Genomic DNA, 18953 nt, shown 5'->3' with positions numbered 1-18953 from the left:
GCCTCAATCATCCCCATTTAGCATGGGCATGCTAGCTACAGATAAGGGGAAATGTGATCCAACAGCTCTGGAGGCATAATGGCTGTTGTAGTTCAACATATCTGGAGGGCATCTAGTCCAAAAATTATCTAAAACCAAAGTAGGTATTTATTCTGAACACTATAGGCAGGTGGGGGTAAAATAAAGCTTTGGATTCATTATTAACTTACTCAAAGGTTAAATTTCAGATTAAGCAAAGAGGTTTATTAGAAAGAAAAGCCCAGGGCCTTTTTTAAAAAAGTACTGCTCATCAAATAACAAAAACAGTTATCAAATTTGAAGAATTCTGTTCACAGAGAAACATCTGCATATTTGTATATGTAAAAATCATCCAGATAGATTCAGTGGGCAGTATCAATACATATTAGAAGGAGGTGACAAAATAATAAAACAGATCTTCATTCATTTTTATTACATAAAAGAGCCAGTTTGGTGTAATGGTTAAGGTGCTGTCCTAGAAACCAGGAGACTCTGAATTCTAGGCTCCCCTTAGGCATGAAAGCTGATTGGGTGACTTTGGGCCAGTCAGAAGAAAAAATCTATATAGAAGGGTTGTTAGGTTCTCAGTTTTCAATTTGGTTTTGTTTGGGTTTTAGCATAAATTGCCAAGGCAGCTCTTTGCACCAGTGTAGAGCCAAATCAGGAAATACCATAGGATCAATTTCTTCCTAATATCTCATTTTATAGTCTAGTTGTAGGCAACCTATGACCTTTCAGAGGTTAGTGAACTGCAACTGCCAGCATCCCTCACTGTTGTTTGTGCAGGTTAGAGCTGCCAAGAGTTGACAGGCCACAGATTCACCACTTCTGTGAATAACAAAGATGAGAATGTGTCTAAAGGGAAGCACACCTGAAGCTCCTTCCCTGCTCTTCTTTAAATAGCTGTGGCTGGTCCTGAGAAGGTTCTATGGTGGCTTGAGTTGTGTCCTCTTCAGATATTATCTCCATTTAGTGTGTCAGATTAATGTGGTTTGAAAATCAGAGATAGAACATGCTGTTTATTTCAAAACATTCTAGCCTGGGAGTATCCGCTTGAATCATATTCTCCTATATTCACTTTTCCCCTCCAGGGATTTCACCGAGAACGCAATTTCTTCCATTGGCAAACAGGTGTGGAGGGCCTATCCTTGGACTGAGTACTTGTGAGTATACTCTCATGTTCAGCCTCTTTCTTCAGGGAATGCTTTTCTTTGCCTTAGGTGGACCAGGAACAAAAAAAAAATTGGTAGCCAAAGAAGAGAGAAAGAATGTACAGTCTTTCTTTTAGGTTTAATTCATCAGTTGCTACCTTGAAAAACCATATCTACCCAAAGAACTCCAAAATTAGTTTTAACATCCCTCACTTTAATAATCATACTCTGTTACTGCCCCACTGTAGCCCGTGTTGACCCCCCCTTTTTTTTTTCCTAAATGTTGCTTAGCACTTTGTCAGGTAGCTCAGCTATGGTTGCAAATTCATTGAAACTTGAATGGTTGACCAAGGTCTTCACGGCCTTCAGCAACAGTGCAAGTTACCGTATTTTTCCGACTACAAGACGATACTTTTTTCTAAAATCCTTACGCTAAAAATTGAAGGGCGTCTTATTCAAGGAAGTCAGCCGAGGAGAGAACCGCGCGGTTGCAAAACTGCCCATACTTTGTCTCTGCAGACAGGCTTCCTCCTATTGCTAGCCTCCAATCACGAGTGAAATAGCTTGTCTCCCAAACAGATTTCCTCCAATCACAAGCCTTATGTAACTGACGTCAGCTGATGTTGAACAAACCAATTGGAGGAAGTCTGTTTGCAGAGACAAGCTATCGGCAGTTTCACTCGTGATTGAATGTAATCAGTTATGCAAAAGAGCATGGAAATAGAGCTGCAGAGAGACGGTTTGGACCTCCTCCCACCGAGTGTATCAGGTAAATGTTAACTAATTACTAAATAAAAATGTGTTCTGCACTATCTTTAAAATATTGATTTCTTAATTTTGGGTTGGAAAAGTGGGGGTCGTCTTGTACATGGGGGCATCTTATTGATGGAAAAATACAGTAATAAGGATGCATTTCATTAAAACCCAAAGCAGTGATAGCTCAAATCTAACAACAATGACAGATTATTTAGAAAGAAAATCCAGGTTTCCCAGAATTTTTTTTAAAATATTGGTTACATTACATAATGTCATAACTATTTTTCACATTTACCTTTTAGAATGTGATCAAAATGAGTGAGAATATTTAAACTAGTCTTTGCTAACTTGGCAGTTCCAGATGTGTTGGATTACAGTTTCATAATCCTTGGCATAACAATGCTGACTAGCATGATGGATGATAAAGCATCTGGAAGGTGTCAGATTTTTTAAAAGCTGGTTTATAATATCTACTTTGGTTTTCTTATTTTTTTCCCAGAGAAGGTCAGGGGATAAGGAATTCAGAATGCAAGGGGAAGCCTACATTTCCTGTTAGCGGTTAAGGCTATAAATGTGTCACTGTCAAGACTTTAAGAGTAGGAACTGGATGTAAAGAATAGATGTAGTCTACCAATGGTAACCCACTTGCTTAAACAACTTCTGTCCATGTAACTAATGTGGAAGGAATATGTGTTCCCATCCCATTCTTTACTGTGACCTGGGCTTAGGCCAGTGACGGTGAAACCTTTGGGCTCAGTGTGTCAAAAATTCAGGAAATGCCTAACTTGACTCTGCTGGCATTTCCCAAATTTCGGGCTCCCCCCCAAACAAAAGAGAAGCGATTCTTTACATATTCATTTATTAAAAAAAAAACAGTCCAATCATGTGTGGTGTTATGTATTATATAAAGAAACGTCAAATAATTACAAAAATGAAATACACGTAAAACAAACTCAGTTTCTTTGGTAACTCAAACAGGGAGAATAGTTGTTGTCATGTGTTGGTGAACACTGGTGTGTCACCCAAAACATTGTGGCGTGTCATCTTTGACACACGTGTCATAGGTTCACCATCACTGGTTTAGGCCATCCTTGAGCTAACTGGATGCAAAGGGGGAATGCTGCCTCCCAACTAGGGCCCCTGGTGGTTATGCATGACAAGTATCTCACCACTGAGTGAAAAGGACAGTGTGGTGACTATCTTCCACCATAGTTAAAGGCTATGATTTTGTCTGTGTGTTGTTCTAAATTTTCTTCTATCTCTTTAGGATTCTCAAGAACAATCACTTGAGCGGACTGAGCAATAAGTCTCTGGATGGCTTGCTTTCACTCACACACTTGTAAGTTTGTTTCTAGCAGTATCTTTCTTGCTATCTCCCATGGGGCTGTCCCACTTACAGCGAGTGAGACTTCTAATGATCAAGTTTCTAACAACTAGGGGCATGCAGTTTTAAAGTTCATACTTTATTCCTATTGTTTCTATGTGCTTGAATGTTTCCTTTTGAAGGAGTGATTGGCTTCCCTGCATTTGAAGCCTTATTCCTGGCTCCCATTTGAAGTGATTGTCTCATCCGGTCTCCTTGGTACTGAAATTGCACAGTAGGGTGGGCTGGCATTCTTAGGTAAAGAAGCAGAATTATTGGCATGCCCCCATGATGAGCACAGAAACATGGAGGAACATTAGACTTTTTAAAATTATTATTTTTCTGAGGAGGGAGAACCAGTGTGAATTGACCTTAGAAGGCAGGATGAGACACTGAGTATTGACCAGCGAATGGATGTTGGTTGGCTGAGAGTTCTCTGTGTTCAGCTACTGGCCAAAACAGGCCAACACTGATTAGCTCTTCTCTACAATCTCTATAATCTTATGTGCCTACAATCATGTCTTGGTGTTGAAAATAGTCAAAACAGTCCAAATCAGCCTTAGGCAAACTGGAATCAGAAAGGTTGGCAAAAAAAAGCTTGGTTGACTAGAAATGTCCTCAGCCTTCTAGAAAATTAACTAGAAAGTTAATTTGAACTGGGTCAGCATCTGCCAGCATTGCACATCTTTTGAAGTACAGATTCTTCAGTCAAGCTCTGTTCCAGGAAACGTCTGGGACATTGTGACTGCTTTGTAAATTGTGGAACAGCTTCACTCCTTGCTGCATAGACCACGTAAGAATTTGTAAGACCAAGTAAGAATCACACTCCATTAGCATTGGCTCCCATGGGGTCTGTTCCTCACATAACACTTTTTTTCATTATTGGAATTGGGGGGGGGCTTGAGGGCTACACCCTGGGTGAGAGCCTAAAGGAGAGTAGCCATCGTGGTTTGTTTGTGACTCAGTGCCTGGAAGAGGAAGGCAGCCATTTCTTCTGCTTCAAGTCATGAAGGGATCTGAGGATACTAGGGCAGCCAGAATGGACACATGTCCAAAGTTCTCGTAGCCTTTTTAAGATTTTGCTACACTGCCTCCTGGAGTTTCAGACAAAGACTGAAGAGACTTTTGGATAGAAAGTCTTGGCTATAATGGGAATTGTTTGGATTTTACAATGGTTTAAATGTTACAGAGGCTTTGACTTTCTAGTCCAGCCCTTGATGGCATTTGAAGGAGAACAGGACTTTGCCCTAGTTTTGGGGTGGTTGGCTATTGTTTTACCTTCAACTGCCTGGTAAGAGCAGGGGACTTGGGAGTGGGGTGGATGGTTAGGGGGTTGGGGGGAAAGGTGGTGTGGTTTGTGCTTAAAAATACTGAATGCCTGTCAAAAGCATCCTAGTACCAATCATCTGGCATGGGAGAGAATATATAACTTAGTCGTGTAAATAGGACCCTTAACCATGATGGAGAAGGGCAAGGGCCAAGGATGAGGAGAGAATGGGGGGTGGTTAGGGGCAGGTAGAAATATTGTGATGGTTATGGGCAATGAGATATAGGGCTGGAGCTGAGGAGTGGGCTACTCACAGAGAACACAGGCTCGATGTATTGTATTGGTTCTGGATCCTGACCCCCTGTGGCCATCCCTTTGGGTGGCTCTGGACTCTGGCCAGTGTTCTTGAATACCACGTTGGCCTCTAATAAAGCCCTAATCCTAACCCTCACTTAGGGTTTAATCCTAGCTGAGAGGGCCAACTTGGTGTGTATTACTAGGACCTGGCTGAGGATGGAGAGGGGATGTGGCACCAGCTGTGACCCAGGGCTACGCTGAGAGGGTTGCTATGGTTTTTTGGGAGACTGAGGGTTGTCAGTGGTGCTGCCCCATAGATAGCTGGATATGAGACCCTACTTAAGAGGTTGGACCTTAGGGATCAGTTGGGATTGCTGGTACCAAGTTCCCTGCTGTATAGCAGCCTCCTTGCCCATGCTGCTTGATGCCATATCTAAATTGGCAGTGAAGTTCTCCAGTCTTATGGTCCTGGGGGACTTCAACCTGCTCTGCTTGGCCATAGCATCAGAGGTGGATTGGGAGTTCATAGCCAGACATTACAGACTCAAACCACAGAAGGTTACATGCCGGCCCTGGTCTTTGTCTCGAGAGAACGGCAATGTGATCTGCCATTGGGTATATTACCATCAATCCCTTGTCATGAACAGATCATACCCTGTTAACCCTAAGTTTACTGCAGCATACCCCTTCTGTAGGAATGCTAGACCTATTCAAAAAATCTGCTCCAGGTACCTGATGGACCCAGTTGGGTTTCAGATGGAAGGGGATTGTCTCTGAGGCTTTGATACATGGAATGAGGCAGTGATGGTGGCCTTAAGTTGGATCGCACCTATGTGGACTCACTGTGTGCAGGCCCAAGTGTACTTAATGGTTTACTGAGAACCTCCGGAGGATGAAGCAGCAGAAGAGATACTTCTGCTGATTATACTTAATTGTATTTCTCTGCCCCTGCCACCTAAGTGAAGCTGTCGAGGTTCTGTCCCAGTTTCTAGACACTGTGGAGGTCTGGATGCTGAAGAACAGGCTTTGGCTCAAACCCTCTGAGAGGCTATAGATTTTGGGCCTACAGGTCCTGGAACTGGAGAAATTTCATCTTTGACTCTGGGCATGACTATCCTGCTTGAGTTCAGTATGCACTTTGGGAGTCCTCCTGGTCTCAAAGCTCCTGCTTGAAGAGCAGGTGGCAGCTGTGACCAGGAGGAACCTTTGCACAATTTCATCTTGTGCATTGACCCATTCCTGGATCATAGGGACCTGCTCATGGTCACTCATGCCTTAGTAACCACCCAATTGGATTATTGCAATGCCCTCTGCATCTGGCTCCCTTTGAAGAACATCCAGAAGCTTCAATTCAGAATGCATTGACATGGGTAATTATGAGTATTCCTTGTTGCACTCATGTAAAAGTTCTACTATGTGAACTGCACTGGTTCCCTGTAGGATTCCGGGTACAATTCTGAGTGTTATCACCTATAAAGCCTTGCATGGCATAGATCCGGGTTATTTGCAGGACCACCTCCCAAGGGTATCTGCCTATCCCATCCCACATGCTTCAACAGGGAGGGCACACTCTGGGTCCTTTCTCTGAAACAATTTCATCTTGTAGGATCAGGAGCCCTGTATATGTTGGCTCTGATTCTGCAGGCTTTTAGAAAGGCAATTAAGACCTGGCTCTTTCCCCAGGTGTTTGGGTCATGATGAGTGGAGTTCCTATTAGCAGAACTCCTATTTGGTAGGATACAACACATTTAATTCTGATCACCTTATATTTGTTTTTAGTGGCATATGCTGTTTTTCTTTGGTATTTTTAAGTTTTGTATACCACTCAGAATCATATTGAGTTGGGCAGCCATATAAATGTAATAAACAAACTAATTAACCCATTTGGTGGATTTGTTTATTTAGACCAGGGTTTAGAGCAGGATAGCTAATTGGCAGCTCAGGTGTCATAGCAATTTCTTGATAGCCCTGTCAAATTTTAATCACAATGATAAAAAGTTTGTAGATGCTCATATAAAAAGAAAAATGTTTTCAAGATATGTAAGAGTATCCTCTACTTCAGTGATAGATCTCTCTTGTTGATTCTGGATATAAGTAATTTTTCATATATATATTTATATATAAAATACTATGTTTTACTTATCAAAGTTGTATGCCACCACAATCATAGGACTCTTGGTGGCTAACAAGATACAAAAATACAATAAAGTATATAAAAAAATAAGCACAGAATAGATAAAACCTAAATAAAATATATACCATCAGTCCCCAAAAGCCCTCCAGAAATGCTCTAGTCTTCAGCCTTTTCCTTTTTTTTTTTTTGTCTATCATTTTTATTAAAACTTTTAAACAAGAAGATAAAACCTAATACAAACTAATATAAAGTAAGGAAGAAAAAAGAAAAAGGAAGAAATCAAAGAAAAAGCAAAAAGTGCAAGAAAAGGAAAGGAAAGGAAAACAGCTTGAAAAATAGGAAAGAAAGAAAAAAGATATGAAGAGGCGGCTTCTGATATTCTCCATAGCAGTTATGAGTACAAATATATTTTAACCTCTCTCTCTACAGTTACATCACATTACTCTTCTTTCTATAATCTATCCTATTTAATCAAAACCATAAATCACAAGTTCATTTTTTAAATTTTTATGCAAAAGGTCCATAAGAGGCTTCCAGTCACCAATAAATGTAGATAATGTCTTCTCTCTAATCAAAGAAGTCAATCTATCAATTTCAGCAAAATCTGTCAACTTCACCAACCATTCCTCCATAGTAGGTAGTCTTTCCATCTCTGTGTATATAGTAATCTCGCTGCAGTAATCATGTATTGAAATAATCTTCCATGGTTTTTTTCTAACTGTTTATCCATTAATCCTAAAAGGAAAAATTCTGGCTTAAGTTGAATATTAATCTTTAAAATCCTCTGTATCAGTGTGTTGTATTTGAATCCATTTTTTTTTAGCTTTTTTACATGTCCACCAAAAATATGATAAAATGTCCCTTCATGTTGTTTATATTTCCAATATATATTTGAAATGCCTTTATACATTCTAGATAAATTCTCTGGCATCATGTACCAACGATACATCATTTTATAAAAATTCTCTTTGAGATCATAACACAATGTAAATTTCAACCCTTTTAACCACATATTTTCCCGTTGATCCATCTGTATATTATAACCAAAATCCTTAGCCCACTTTATCATACTTTCTTTAACCTGTTCTTCATCTGTTTCAAATTTCAAAAAAGTTTGTACATTTTAGCAATTACATGTTCATCATCAGTACACAGTTGTATTTCAAATTCTGTCTTACTTTGCTCTACACTATAAGTCTTTTTATCCATTTTAAATTTTTCAAGTAATTGTACATGGGAAAACCATTGACAACTATATCCTTCTGCTATTAATTGCTCTCTTGATTTCATTTTAAATTCCCCTTGATAGTTTTCCAATAAGTCCCAGTATGTCAACCATTTATCTTTGTCTGCCAGTTCTCCTCTATAATATGCTTCTTGAGCTGAGATCCATAAAGATGTTTTCCAAAAGGGAGGCAATGTTGGAGACAGACAAATCTGCAATGTCTTAGTGCAACCTTCACCAACCTGGTACCCTCCAGATATGTTGGGGCTATAATTCTGAGTCTTGAACATTCTGTTTGGCTGCCATGACTAATACTGCTGCAAACATGAATTAAGTGTAAGGGGCTGGATGGAAAAACAATGGCACAAGGAAGCTTCCTATGTGTGAAGTACTGTGCAGATCTCATCAATGCACCACATGTTGGCTTGTTATCTTTTATTAAAGCTACATGTTATAGGCTAGTAAATAAATGAAAAACACATCAAGCAACTGTGAGAGGTGAAGATGGAGTTGGGCATCTTTTTCCATCTCCAACGTAATCAACTATGTGTGCTGTTTTAAACAGGGATGTCTCGTGTAATCAAATCCAGACCATTGACAGAAACGCATTTGAACCTGTTCCATTTCTGCAATTTATGTAAGTCATTAAACATAAAACAGTCTAAACCATGGTGGAAATTGGGAAAGGAGGCAATTCTCTGCTGTTGCCCTGTGGAATATTCTCCCCCCAGGGGTGAGGCAGGCCCCCATCCTCCTGGCTTTTTGGAAAGAACTGAAGACCTGGCTCTGCTGTCTCGCATGGGGCAAGAAGAGCCATAACCAACCCTGGGGGTGGCTGGCACCATGAGGATGCTCCCCGAGCCTAATCATTTTACCATCAATCTTGAAAGATGTTTATTATTTATAGGTCTATTGTTTTATTGTATTTTATTTAATATTTATCTCAGAGTGGATCAAGATTCAGTCCTAGGCTTGATTGTCAGTGCCAAACCTGAGTCCTCAGAAGTGGGAAAACACTAAAGTGCCTTTGTGGAGTTACAGGGCTTATTATGAGCCTGAAATTCCCAGAGTCAAGACTATATTGCTTGCAGGGTCTTCCAGCAGGTCTATATGCACACTTTTGCCCTTTGAATCATGAGTTCTGAACAGTCCTATTAAGTTATGGCACCCCAACCCAAAATATGCACTGGAGCTGCTGACTGGAGAACTAGTATGGTAATGGAGGGAGCCTGGAGTGTCCAGAAGGTCAGAGTGGTAGTATCCAGCTACTTCATTAGAAAAAGCAAGAAATCAGCCTCATATTTGGCTGCAGTGATTTCATGCAGCAATTCTCACATCCCCATTCAACAAGGAGAAAAAAAAGATCCTTTTTGGTCTGCCTTGTTTTGTGTGTTGTTTATTTTATACAATGGAAGATGCCCTACATAGCTCTCTTGTTTCTGTTTCCTTTCCAGCAATCTCAGTGGCAACCTTATTGAGCGGATAACGCAGGGGGCATTTCAGGCCTGGCACGGGATGCAGTTTCTATTCAAGCTGTAAGTGAAAGTGAGACTCTTTCAGATAGTGGGTGAGACAGCCCATTGCTAGCACCAGGGCACAAATTCTCCATTAATGCCTGCAGAAGATTAATAGGTTTGTTTGATGGATTTCAATCCCAAACACTATTCTTTTGAAAGATGAGGAGATACAATTTCTGAGAAGGGACCGCCAATAGGTCTCTAAGTTGGTCTCCAAGCCAGATGTCTTGATCTCCAAGCCCACCAGGACATATCTGGGATATTTTTTTTACAGTGTTGTTATGACCTCACATCCCACTTTTCCACTAACACTAGTTCTACCTATATTTATTCCACATTTGCTTTCTTGGGGTAAGAACAGACTAGCGTTTTGTGGTAAATTCTTACTTATATATACAAATATATAACAGCTAAACACAAGTGGAGACTCATGGCACTATTAGCATAGCCGAGATCCTTAAATTCATTGCTGCCACAATATATCCTTAAGACAGCTCCCCAAAATAGCTTCAGAGCTTTAAGGCAGCCCTCTGAGATGCGAAGCATTTCCTCAGAAACTCTTTTTTCACACAACGTTCACACAACTCATCCTTAGAGGAGGGAGGGAGGAAAAGATGCCTCCCTACCCCACTTTTTTTTAACCTTAGTTGTAACAAAAAGAAGGTACAAAGCGCTGTAGTAAATTATTAGCAAATTTAAACAAGCGAGCCTTAGGTAACCTATACTAACAGGAACCTCATTCTCAAAATCACTAAATGGGAAGGTGTTCCGTGAGAACATCTGGATTAATCTCTCAACCTTAGGTAGTATTAAGTTAACTGTTTAGTCTGTAAAATGTGAGAAAAATTTTTTGGTGGAATAGGATCATTTTGGGAGAAGACTGAAAAAAGAATTTAGGCACAGGTTCATGTTTGTCTTATGAACAAAAAGAGGCAATAGGGACGGGGCTGGTGAGTTTGTGGTGCTGAGCAGCTGCATTTAAGGAAAGCTGTTCACCTTATTGGGTGAAGCAGTGCTGTTTTTCTGGCTGGCTTGGCTGTGTATTTGTTTGTTGAGCACATGGTCTGATGGGAGGGGTTATGGCTGCAGCTGATTGTTGATCACATGATTGGCTTCTGGGTGGAATTAGTTCCTCAGCCAAGAGCTTAGTCCCAGGCTGCGCTCTTTGTAAACAGGAGAAACAGGTGGAAACTCACGTCCAGAGTGAACAGGAGGGCAAACAGGAAGAAGAGTTTTTGCAATTGAGTGGCCTTAGAAATTGAATAAGTTAAATAAATATACATAAATATGAGGGAGTGTAATGGGGAGGAGCACATGAGCTTCCTGCCTCCTGAGACTAAGTGTCAAGAGAAGTTTAGCAATTGCGCCAGAGCTCCAGACTCTACAGAAGTATAACATAGGAGCTATTTTGATTTGAGCAATTCCTAAATAACTCATAGAGTATGAAGGTAGAAAGCTGGCAGGTGAGATGGTGTTTTCCAGTTCATTGCATATAGAGCATAAAAAGTTTTAGTGTATTTTTAAGGTGAAATGAAATGCTTAGAGAACCAAAGAGGTATCTGGAGAAGACTTACATAGTGGGTTATGTTTGCCCTACTCCCATGATGACAGTTTTGTTGTCAGAAGAACAAGAGCCTTGGACAAGAAGGAAAATATTTTAAGGCTTAGTAAGAGCTGTGTTCTTTTAGAAAGGACTGAGCTCCTGGGTGATAAACCCACATCTTCTTGTACCACGAATGTGAGTGATTTGATAATTAGCAACACAGTTAGGCTAATATGAAATTGGTTTAATGGATGCAATGAATATCAGGAGATGAGAAGGAGACAAAAGGCTGTGAAAAGGGCTCACATCAAAAAGACCATGGGGTATAAGTGTTTCTGTACTAATGCTAGAAGCCTCCAAGTCAAGACGGAATTAAAATACTTGGTTTTAAAATGAGGACATAAATCTAGTAGATATGCTCATTCCTGGATCTGACCTTTATAAAAAGGACAGGAAAAGGTGCACTGGAGATTCTGTTGCTCTTTGTATCAAGGACAGCATAGTCCAATATGCTAGAAAGAAATGAAAGACCAGATTTCTCCATGGAATCACTATGGATGGAAATGTAAATTACTGTATATCCAGGGATATATTATCACCCATCTAATGAAAATGTTGATGGTAATATTGAGATGGTAAATGAAATAAGGAAGGCATGCAGAGGAGAAGTTGTAATCGTTAGCCTCTGAGATACTAGGTATTCATGCTCAGGCCATGACAAAGAAACCAAATTTCTAGATACCCTTAATGACTTTCCTTAGAATAATTGGCCTTGGAACCCACTAGAAGGAAGACTAATCAAGATTTAATCCTAAAAGATAGCTATAATCTAGCACAAGATGTTATGGAATGTGTAGGAAACAGTGGTCATAATCCAGTTATATTTAAAATACATGCAAATAAAAAAAATGCTAGCAGGCCCCAATGCAGTCATATATGACCACAAAGGAGACTGCTCAAAAATGAGGGGACGGATTAAAAAAGAGGCAAAGTTCCTTATCAAGGGCTTTTGAATAAACTTGGTGATAAGAGGAACCTGTTCATTAACTGAGTGAAAAACAGAAAGGGAAGAATAGGACCAAATGGGCAATAATCAGAAATAGATTTAGAACACATGAAAGATAGCATTTCATCTAGTGCAAAATAAACCTGTCAAATTCCTTACCATAAGATTTGCCAAGTACTAACTTGGACAGCTTTAAAGGGAAATGGAGGAAAGATCCATCAAAGGCTATTAGTCTTCAAGATTCAGTGAATGCTTGTAGAAAGAAGTGAAAGTTGATTGAGTAAAGTTGACTGGAAGTGAGAACTAGGTATGTCAGATAAATATAAAAAGTTGAATGCAGTGGGAATGGGTTCCTTAAGAAGTGTGTATACTTCTTGAAAAGAAAATATAAGGCCCATAATGAATTGATGATGAACGAACATGGATTAAACACAAAAGTGATTGGACAGTATGAAAGAGGTACAATAAGTTGAGATGGTTTGGTCATATAGGGAGACTGAATGAGGACTGAAATGCAAAGCAAATACATGAAGGAAAATTGAATGCACTGAGTGGAAAGGAAAGACTATGATTGGGTGGAGTTCATGAGGTCCTCAAAAGAGAGAAGTGACAAATTTAAAGGCAGCATATGGGCTAGGCATGAGCGTGATGGAAACAAGGATGCTTGGCAGGGTAGGAAGATATGGAGAGATATAGTAAATGGGGCTGATATAAACTAGATTTATGTTTTCTTTTCTCAGGTCTCCTGCCTATAATTTCTTTTGCTTACTACTTACTAGTAGGATTAGTAATTAGTAATGTTATTTAAGGTCAAAGACCAAAGGAAAACTTGAGTAACGTTGCTTTATACACTGCCTGAATTCTTCTTGTTTTGTTCTCCTACCCTCAACAATGCCAAACTGATAACCAGCTCTTTTGTCCTTCAGGGTTCTCAACCATAATCCACTGAGAGTCATTGAAGATTCCTGTTTCTACAAATTGCCCTCACTGAAATTCCTGTATGTGTGAAGTTGCTTTTAGCTGTATTAAGGGTTTGTTTGCTCTGGAAAAAGTCTTCAGTTTTTTTCCTGGGTTGGGTTGGGTTATTATGTCTGAAGATCAGTGTGGTCCTGGATTAGGGTCAGAAAGACCCAGGTCCAGATTTCTATTCAGCCATGAAATTCACAGCATAGCCATGAACCAGTCACTAACTCTCAGCCCTTTAAGATTGTCCAGATCAGGAAAAAGATTCCACAAGAAGACTGGAACTATGCTTTATTGAGACTCTCAGGTAAATTGCATTGAGCTTTCAAGGAAAAGATGGCATCTGTTCAATAAATAAATCCTTCAACGGTTATTTTTATGAGGAGAAAACAAAATGGGCATGAATTATATGTATTATATGTGTATATGTAAAGAAGAGGAAAAAAGAATAGGCAAACATTGTATATATTATATTTGCAGTTGGCAGCATTTGATTACATTAAAGACAGATTTTAATCCTGGATACTGGTTCTCATACCTAGGCTGGAATTTATGAATGAATACATGGAACTGCACGGAGTTGCTTTAATTCTATATTTGCTTTTGTGTCAGCACAGAACAAAGGGAATCATCCCTATATATTTTGTACCCACTGGAAGACTTTAGGCCAAGTTGATTTTTAAAGCAAAATTTTAAAATAAGCATTGGAGCTCAAGTCTTGATCAAAATCAACAGTATTTTTATTTAGTGTGTGCTTCTATCTAAGCATATTGCAAGACCTATTTATTCCCCTATGACAAAAGCCCTATGAGGTAGATGGGCTGAGAGTGAGTGACTGGCCCAAAGTCACCCAAGGAGTTTGGACAGCTGAGGGGAGACTAGAACGTGGGTCTCCCCACTCCCAGGCCAGCACCTTAACCACTGTATCTGATGCTCTTGATATGGAAGCCAGTGCCAACCATCTCAGTGATGGACTGTGATTATTTGATAGCAAGGAAAATCTCTGTGTGTACTTCTATTCTTTCTAAGGATTGCTTGATCTGTGGCAGGACTGATCTGGCATTTGAAACTCAGCTCCAGGGCTGTCATGGCAACTTTGCATTCCAACTCTGCGTGATATAGAATTGTACACAGTATTGTTCAGCAGCAACAATCCCTTTCTTACCTCATTACAGCAATTGGTCAAATCATTTTATTAATTTAAAAATTAATTTTACTTTTAAATTACCTTATTGTTATTTGTGTCCCATCCTTTCCTCAAGAAGCTCAGAGCAGTGGACATAATAATATTGATTCATTTTATATCTGAACAATCCAGTCAGATAAACTGGGTTTATAACACTTAACCTGGTTATTGAACATGAAAGATGGCTACTGAACATGTATTGGGTTTGCACAGTGCAATGAACCATAAACAGGCTGGAATCATACATCATGCTAAGCCACAAAAGCACAAAGTAAGATTTAAAATAACCTAATTTAGCAGATTCCGTGATTCTAGATGTTAGGTCTTTAACTGACCTAGTTAAGTGTGTTGTAAGCCCAGTCATGGACTAGGCCAAGAGATAACCAATGAGATGAGGTCCCCCACTCAACTTCATAAATTTATTCTCCCTCGCTCTGTTCTGCAAGTTGTCTATCTCTCCCTCTCTCTGGAAAAGTCTGCATGTCCTTTTTTGCAGGGACCTTGGTTCTACAGAAATATCCCCAGATATACTAGAGAATTTGCTCAAAATCTCCTTGAAGTTGAAAACTCTGTAAGTACCTCTGACCTTTTTCTGTAGCTTCCAAGGACAAAATGGGAAGAAGGCCATGTTATTGTTCTTCCCCCTTCTCTTCCTTCTTTTCCCTTTCATACTTCTGAAAATGGCAATGCAAGTATTGTCATTTTCTTCATGGGGAGCATTTGCTATGGACGTGGTGGTTGTCCCAGAACATTTCCTTTCCATATTGCTTCCCAAAATACGTTGGAGTTCCTTAGAAACCTACCAACTGAAGTTTATTAATGTCACATCAAAACAGGCAGCTAAGATTCCCTAGCTTGTACACTGTTGCCACATATGTACAATATGAATTGCAGGTAAGGGGGCAGAGACATCCAGGAATTGCTCCATTAATGTGCACTGATAGGGAGTTTAGGATTAAAAGTGCCATCAAATATTTGCAGTACGCATTGGCTTTGTGGCAGATGTGCTTAGAGGTCTGGAAAAGCCAGTTAATATGGTAAGTATTCCCTGAGAACAATAAATTTGCAAACCACAGTATGAGTCATGAATTCATAGAAATATAGAAAGCATAAAAATCTGTCTTAACTAAATGACCTACAATAGTACTGGCTATACCAGCTTTCCCTAATTTGGAGCCTTCCAGATATGTGTACTTCATATCTGGCTGGCTTATCAAACAGTTTCAGAGCTCACTAGGAGGGAAAAGTTGGTTTATATTGGTTGTGCTTGTAGGACATTGAATTACAGACAAGCCAATCATATTTTAGCCTAGTATGTTACACTTTAGAATTGACAACGAAGACGTTGAAGTGGTAGACAGCTCCTGCCTTTTAGGATCAACTATAAACAGTAAAGGAACTAGCTGTCAAGAAATATGCCACAGACGAGCACTTGGTGAGGGAGCAATTAAGGGCTTGGAAAAGATGTTCAGATGTTGTGATGTGTCTCCATCTACAAAGATCAAGTGAAAGTTGGACTTTGAAGAAACAAGGTAGAATATTGATGCTTTTGAACATTGATGTTGGAGAAGATTCCTGAGAATATCACAGATAGCCAAAAAAAGAAATGGATCATAGAACAAATCAATCCAGAATTCTCACTCAAGGCATAAATGACCACGCTCAAATTATATTTTGGATTCATTATGTGAAAACCCAGCTCCCTTGAGAAGTCCGTAATGCTGGGAAAAGTGGAGGGAAAGAGAAGAGAATGATCAGCAGGAAGATGAATAGACTAGATTACCGCAGTGATTGATGTATTGTTGGAAGACCTGAGGAGCCAGATAGGGACAGATCTTCCTGGAGAATAAGGTTGATAAGAGCTGACACCAACTTGATAGCAAATGATCAGTATTGTGCAAACCTAATCTGTGCAGTTGCTTTATGAGTCATGGTGTCATGTGAGCCCAGAAATTGATTTAATTAAGTCAACTCTGATTGAGTTTGCTGTGGAAGAATGTGCTGTGAACACAACCACTGACTGACAGTAGCTTTAAAGTTTTAAATGGGTCTTTCCCAACCCTACCTGAAATTATCAGGGATTTAATTGATGTGTACTTCTTTTTCCTTTTCATCTGTCACTACAAAGCACATTACAACTTCATCCTTTCCTCTCTACCCATTATGAACATTAAAAAAAGTTTCTTTGTGGAATTTCTGTTTTCTGACATAAAAATTTCAACATACAAAGCATATACTTTAGCCAAATGCTAAGTTCCTTTCTAGTTAAAAGGATCTCAAGAAGCAGGGCTGAAGAACTACTGCCAGTTAAAGTTAGGCAGAACTGGTGAGCTAGATGTACCAAGAATCTGATAAAGCCGGACTCCAGCAACATATTACCTCTGTTTCTGTAGCTGAATTCAAGAGCAGTCTCCAAGATGAAGTACCAGTCTGCATAAGTTTCTGGTGTGTGGAGAATCCCAGATACACAAGGCCCTAAGAAACTTTGGCCTCAATGCTTGTTTTCCTGCCTGAGCAAATTAACTCTAGTAATGAGGCCCTTCTCCTGATGGCATTTGTGTTAGCTATTTGCTTCTGGTCCTCTTGATTCTCTAATGCTACTTGGAAATGTAATATCTGACTAATCAGATATTCATACACTCCCATTCTGGGGTGCTCCTATCATCCTTGTTTGCTACTCTATCTTGACTCCTTATTACTTCAACCCAGTTCTGGGCCACATGGACAGAGAGATCTTTCCTTGTAATCCTGGAATCTGAAGGTCTAGAGCCTGATGACATTGACAAATGAAGAGGAAGCCAGCTTCCCATAGTCTCCAACAAGTAATGATTTAACCAAACCAAATACTTCCCTCATCACAAACTAGAATTACCTTGTAAAGCATGCGGGGGGGGGGGGGGCAGCAGAAAAGAGAGTTTTCATCAGGCAAAAGACTATCTGAAAAACCTAAAAGTCACCAATAGAAGTGAATATGCGTAGCTCAGGGTTGAACTGTGGAGTCCTTGGGGTTCTCTGAGCTTGGTTGTTTTCTTGCAAACGTTGCTAGCACTGAAGATGTTACCTAGCCAGGTACTGAAACGTTTGCAAGAAAACAACCAAGCTCAGAGAACCCCAAGGACTCCACACCTAAAAGTCAATTTCCCCAAACTGCTGCCTTCTAGAAGTGCTAAGCTACAATTCCCAACATAGTAGGGGAAGATTGTTCTAAATTGTGGCACCCAATTGAAAGGGCTAGATTGAACTTGGAAGTTACAGATCACTGTAGCTTGTAGAAGTAATAAAAGTTTATGAGGCCCTTGTCCTTTTTCATCCACAGTATCTTGCCTAGGAAGATGTCCTGCTGCCTTTGCAGAATTCAGGATGACATTGAAGTCTTGTGTGAGACTGTCAAATTGGATTGCACCAACAAGTGTGCCTCAAACATCACTCAGTGTGGTAGGCCAAAAGCAGTTTTCCAAAATATTTTATTTGTATCCATTCAGCCATTCCAATCCTTTCACAATCTGGATAGATTGCTTTAAAAAAAAAATCCAGTGATAAAACAGTGAGTGTGGGAGAAGTGAATGATTTATTTACAAATTAATGATTACATATTAAATGGGTGCATAAGTAAGCATTGGCATGCACCATAAAATTGACCTACAGCTGAAGCCAGAGAGTTGGTTTTTTTCCTTGAATTCTCTTGTCATTTCTGGCATCCAGTTCCAAATATCAACTCTTGGGGAAGTGATAAGCGCCTCCCATCTCTACTGAAAATATCTTAGATTGTGTCTTTGAGACTTGTCTCCTTGGAACCATTGGTCACTTAGTCCAGTACTCTGTTTCTCAGGCTAGGCAAAGTAGACTAGGGATCTCTCTCACTATTAGGCAGCTAAAGGCCTGGAATTCAGAATGCGTCTTCCTACTCCACCTTGTGACTTGTGATAACTGAGATGTCTCATTCTCAGGTTGTTGTTTTTTAACTTGAGTTAACAGAAAATAATAGAAACATAATTTAAAGGGCTTAATTTTTTATTTTAATCCATAGATTAGTGGTCTAGCCTTGCCCAGTCTGATGCCTTCTAGATAGACGTTAGCTAGGAATTCTGTAATCTGTAGTTCCAGTCTTATCTGAAAACACCACATTGGGGAAGGCTAACGTAATCTATGGATGAGACCTGAACTATTGGATCTATGTAATGACCATATACTGTCTGTAGGGAACTCTACTTTTTTAGTTAGAATTCCACCATGGGTAGCTATATGGTTCTAGTTTTCAAGCAGATTGTCACCACAATCTGTGTTGGGCCAAACAAGCCAGTTATATAGCATCTTCTCTTGGAGGCTGATGCCTATTTATCCAAATGTCAAGATGATCTCCTGTACTGATTACTCATTATTTAACATCCATTGTATAACCTGATACATGTCTACTTAAAAGTAATTGGAACCAATCCTGGGTAAATGGGTACAGGATTGAACTGCAAACCACATCTAACTCTAATTGGATAAGCTGATTTATACCCAACAAACTCAGTTATCTGTTTT

The 18953-nt window shown here is 39.7% G+C and overlaps 1 protein-coding gene across 1 annotated transcript in view; it reads left to right on the top strand.

Annotated features, from left to right (window-relative positions):
- The window catches only part of LOC112540267 (leucine-rich repeat-containing protein 37A2-like), a 43588-nt gene that overhangs the window by 1728 nt on the left and 22907 nt on the right, over positions 1 to 18953 (top strand). Inside the window, exons 2-8 of the mRNA XM_088143281.1 lie at positions 1110 to 1181; positions 3193 to 3264; positions 8777 to 8848; positions 9666 to 9746; positions 13204 to 13275; positions 14923 to 14997; positions 17743 to 17872. Of these exons, the coding sequence (XP_087999407.1) occupies positions 1110 to 1181; positions 3193 to 3264; positions 8777 to 8848; positions 9666 to 9746; positions 13204 to 13275; positions 14923 to 14997; positions 17743 to 17872 (574 nt within the window). The remainder of the gene's footprint in view (positions 1 to 1109; positions 1182 to 3192; positions 3265 to 8776; positions 8849 to 9665; positions 9747 to 13203; positions 13276 to 14922; positions 14998 to 17742; positions 17873 to 18953) is intronic.

This window comes from Python bivittatus, unplaced genomic scaffold (genome assembly GCF_059951505.1).
Source record: "Python bivittatus isolate LINGU-HERP-01145 unplaced genomic scaffold, Pbiv_v1 ctg000410_np1212, whole genome shotgun sequence".
NCBI lineage: Eukaryota > Metazoa > Chordata > Lepidosauria > Squamata > Pythonidae > Python > Python bivittatus.
The sequence above is the reverse complement of the archived record's forward strand: the minus strand, read 5'-3'. Positions and strand labels throughout refer to the sequence as shown.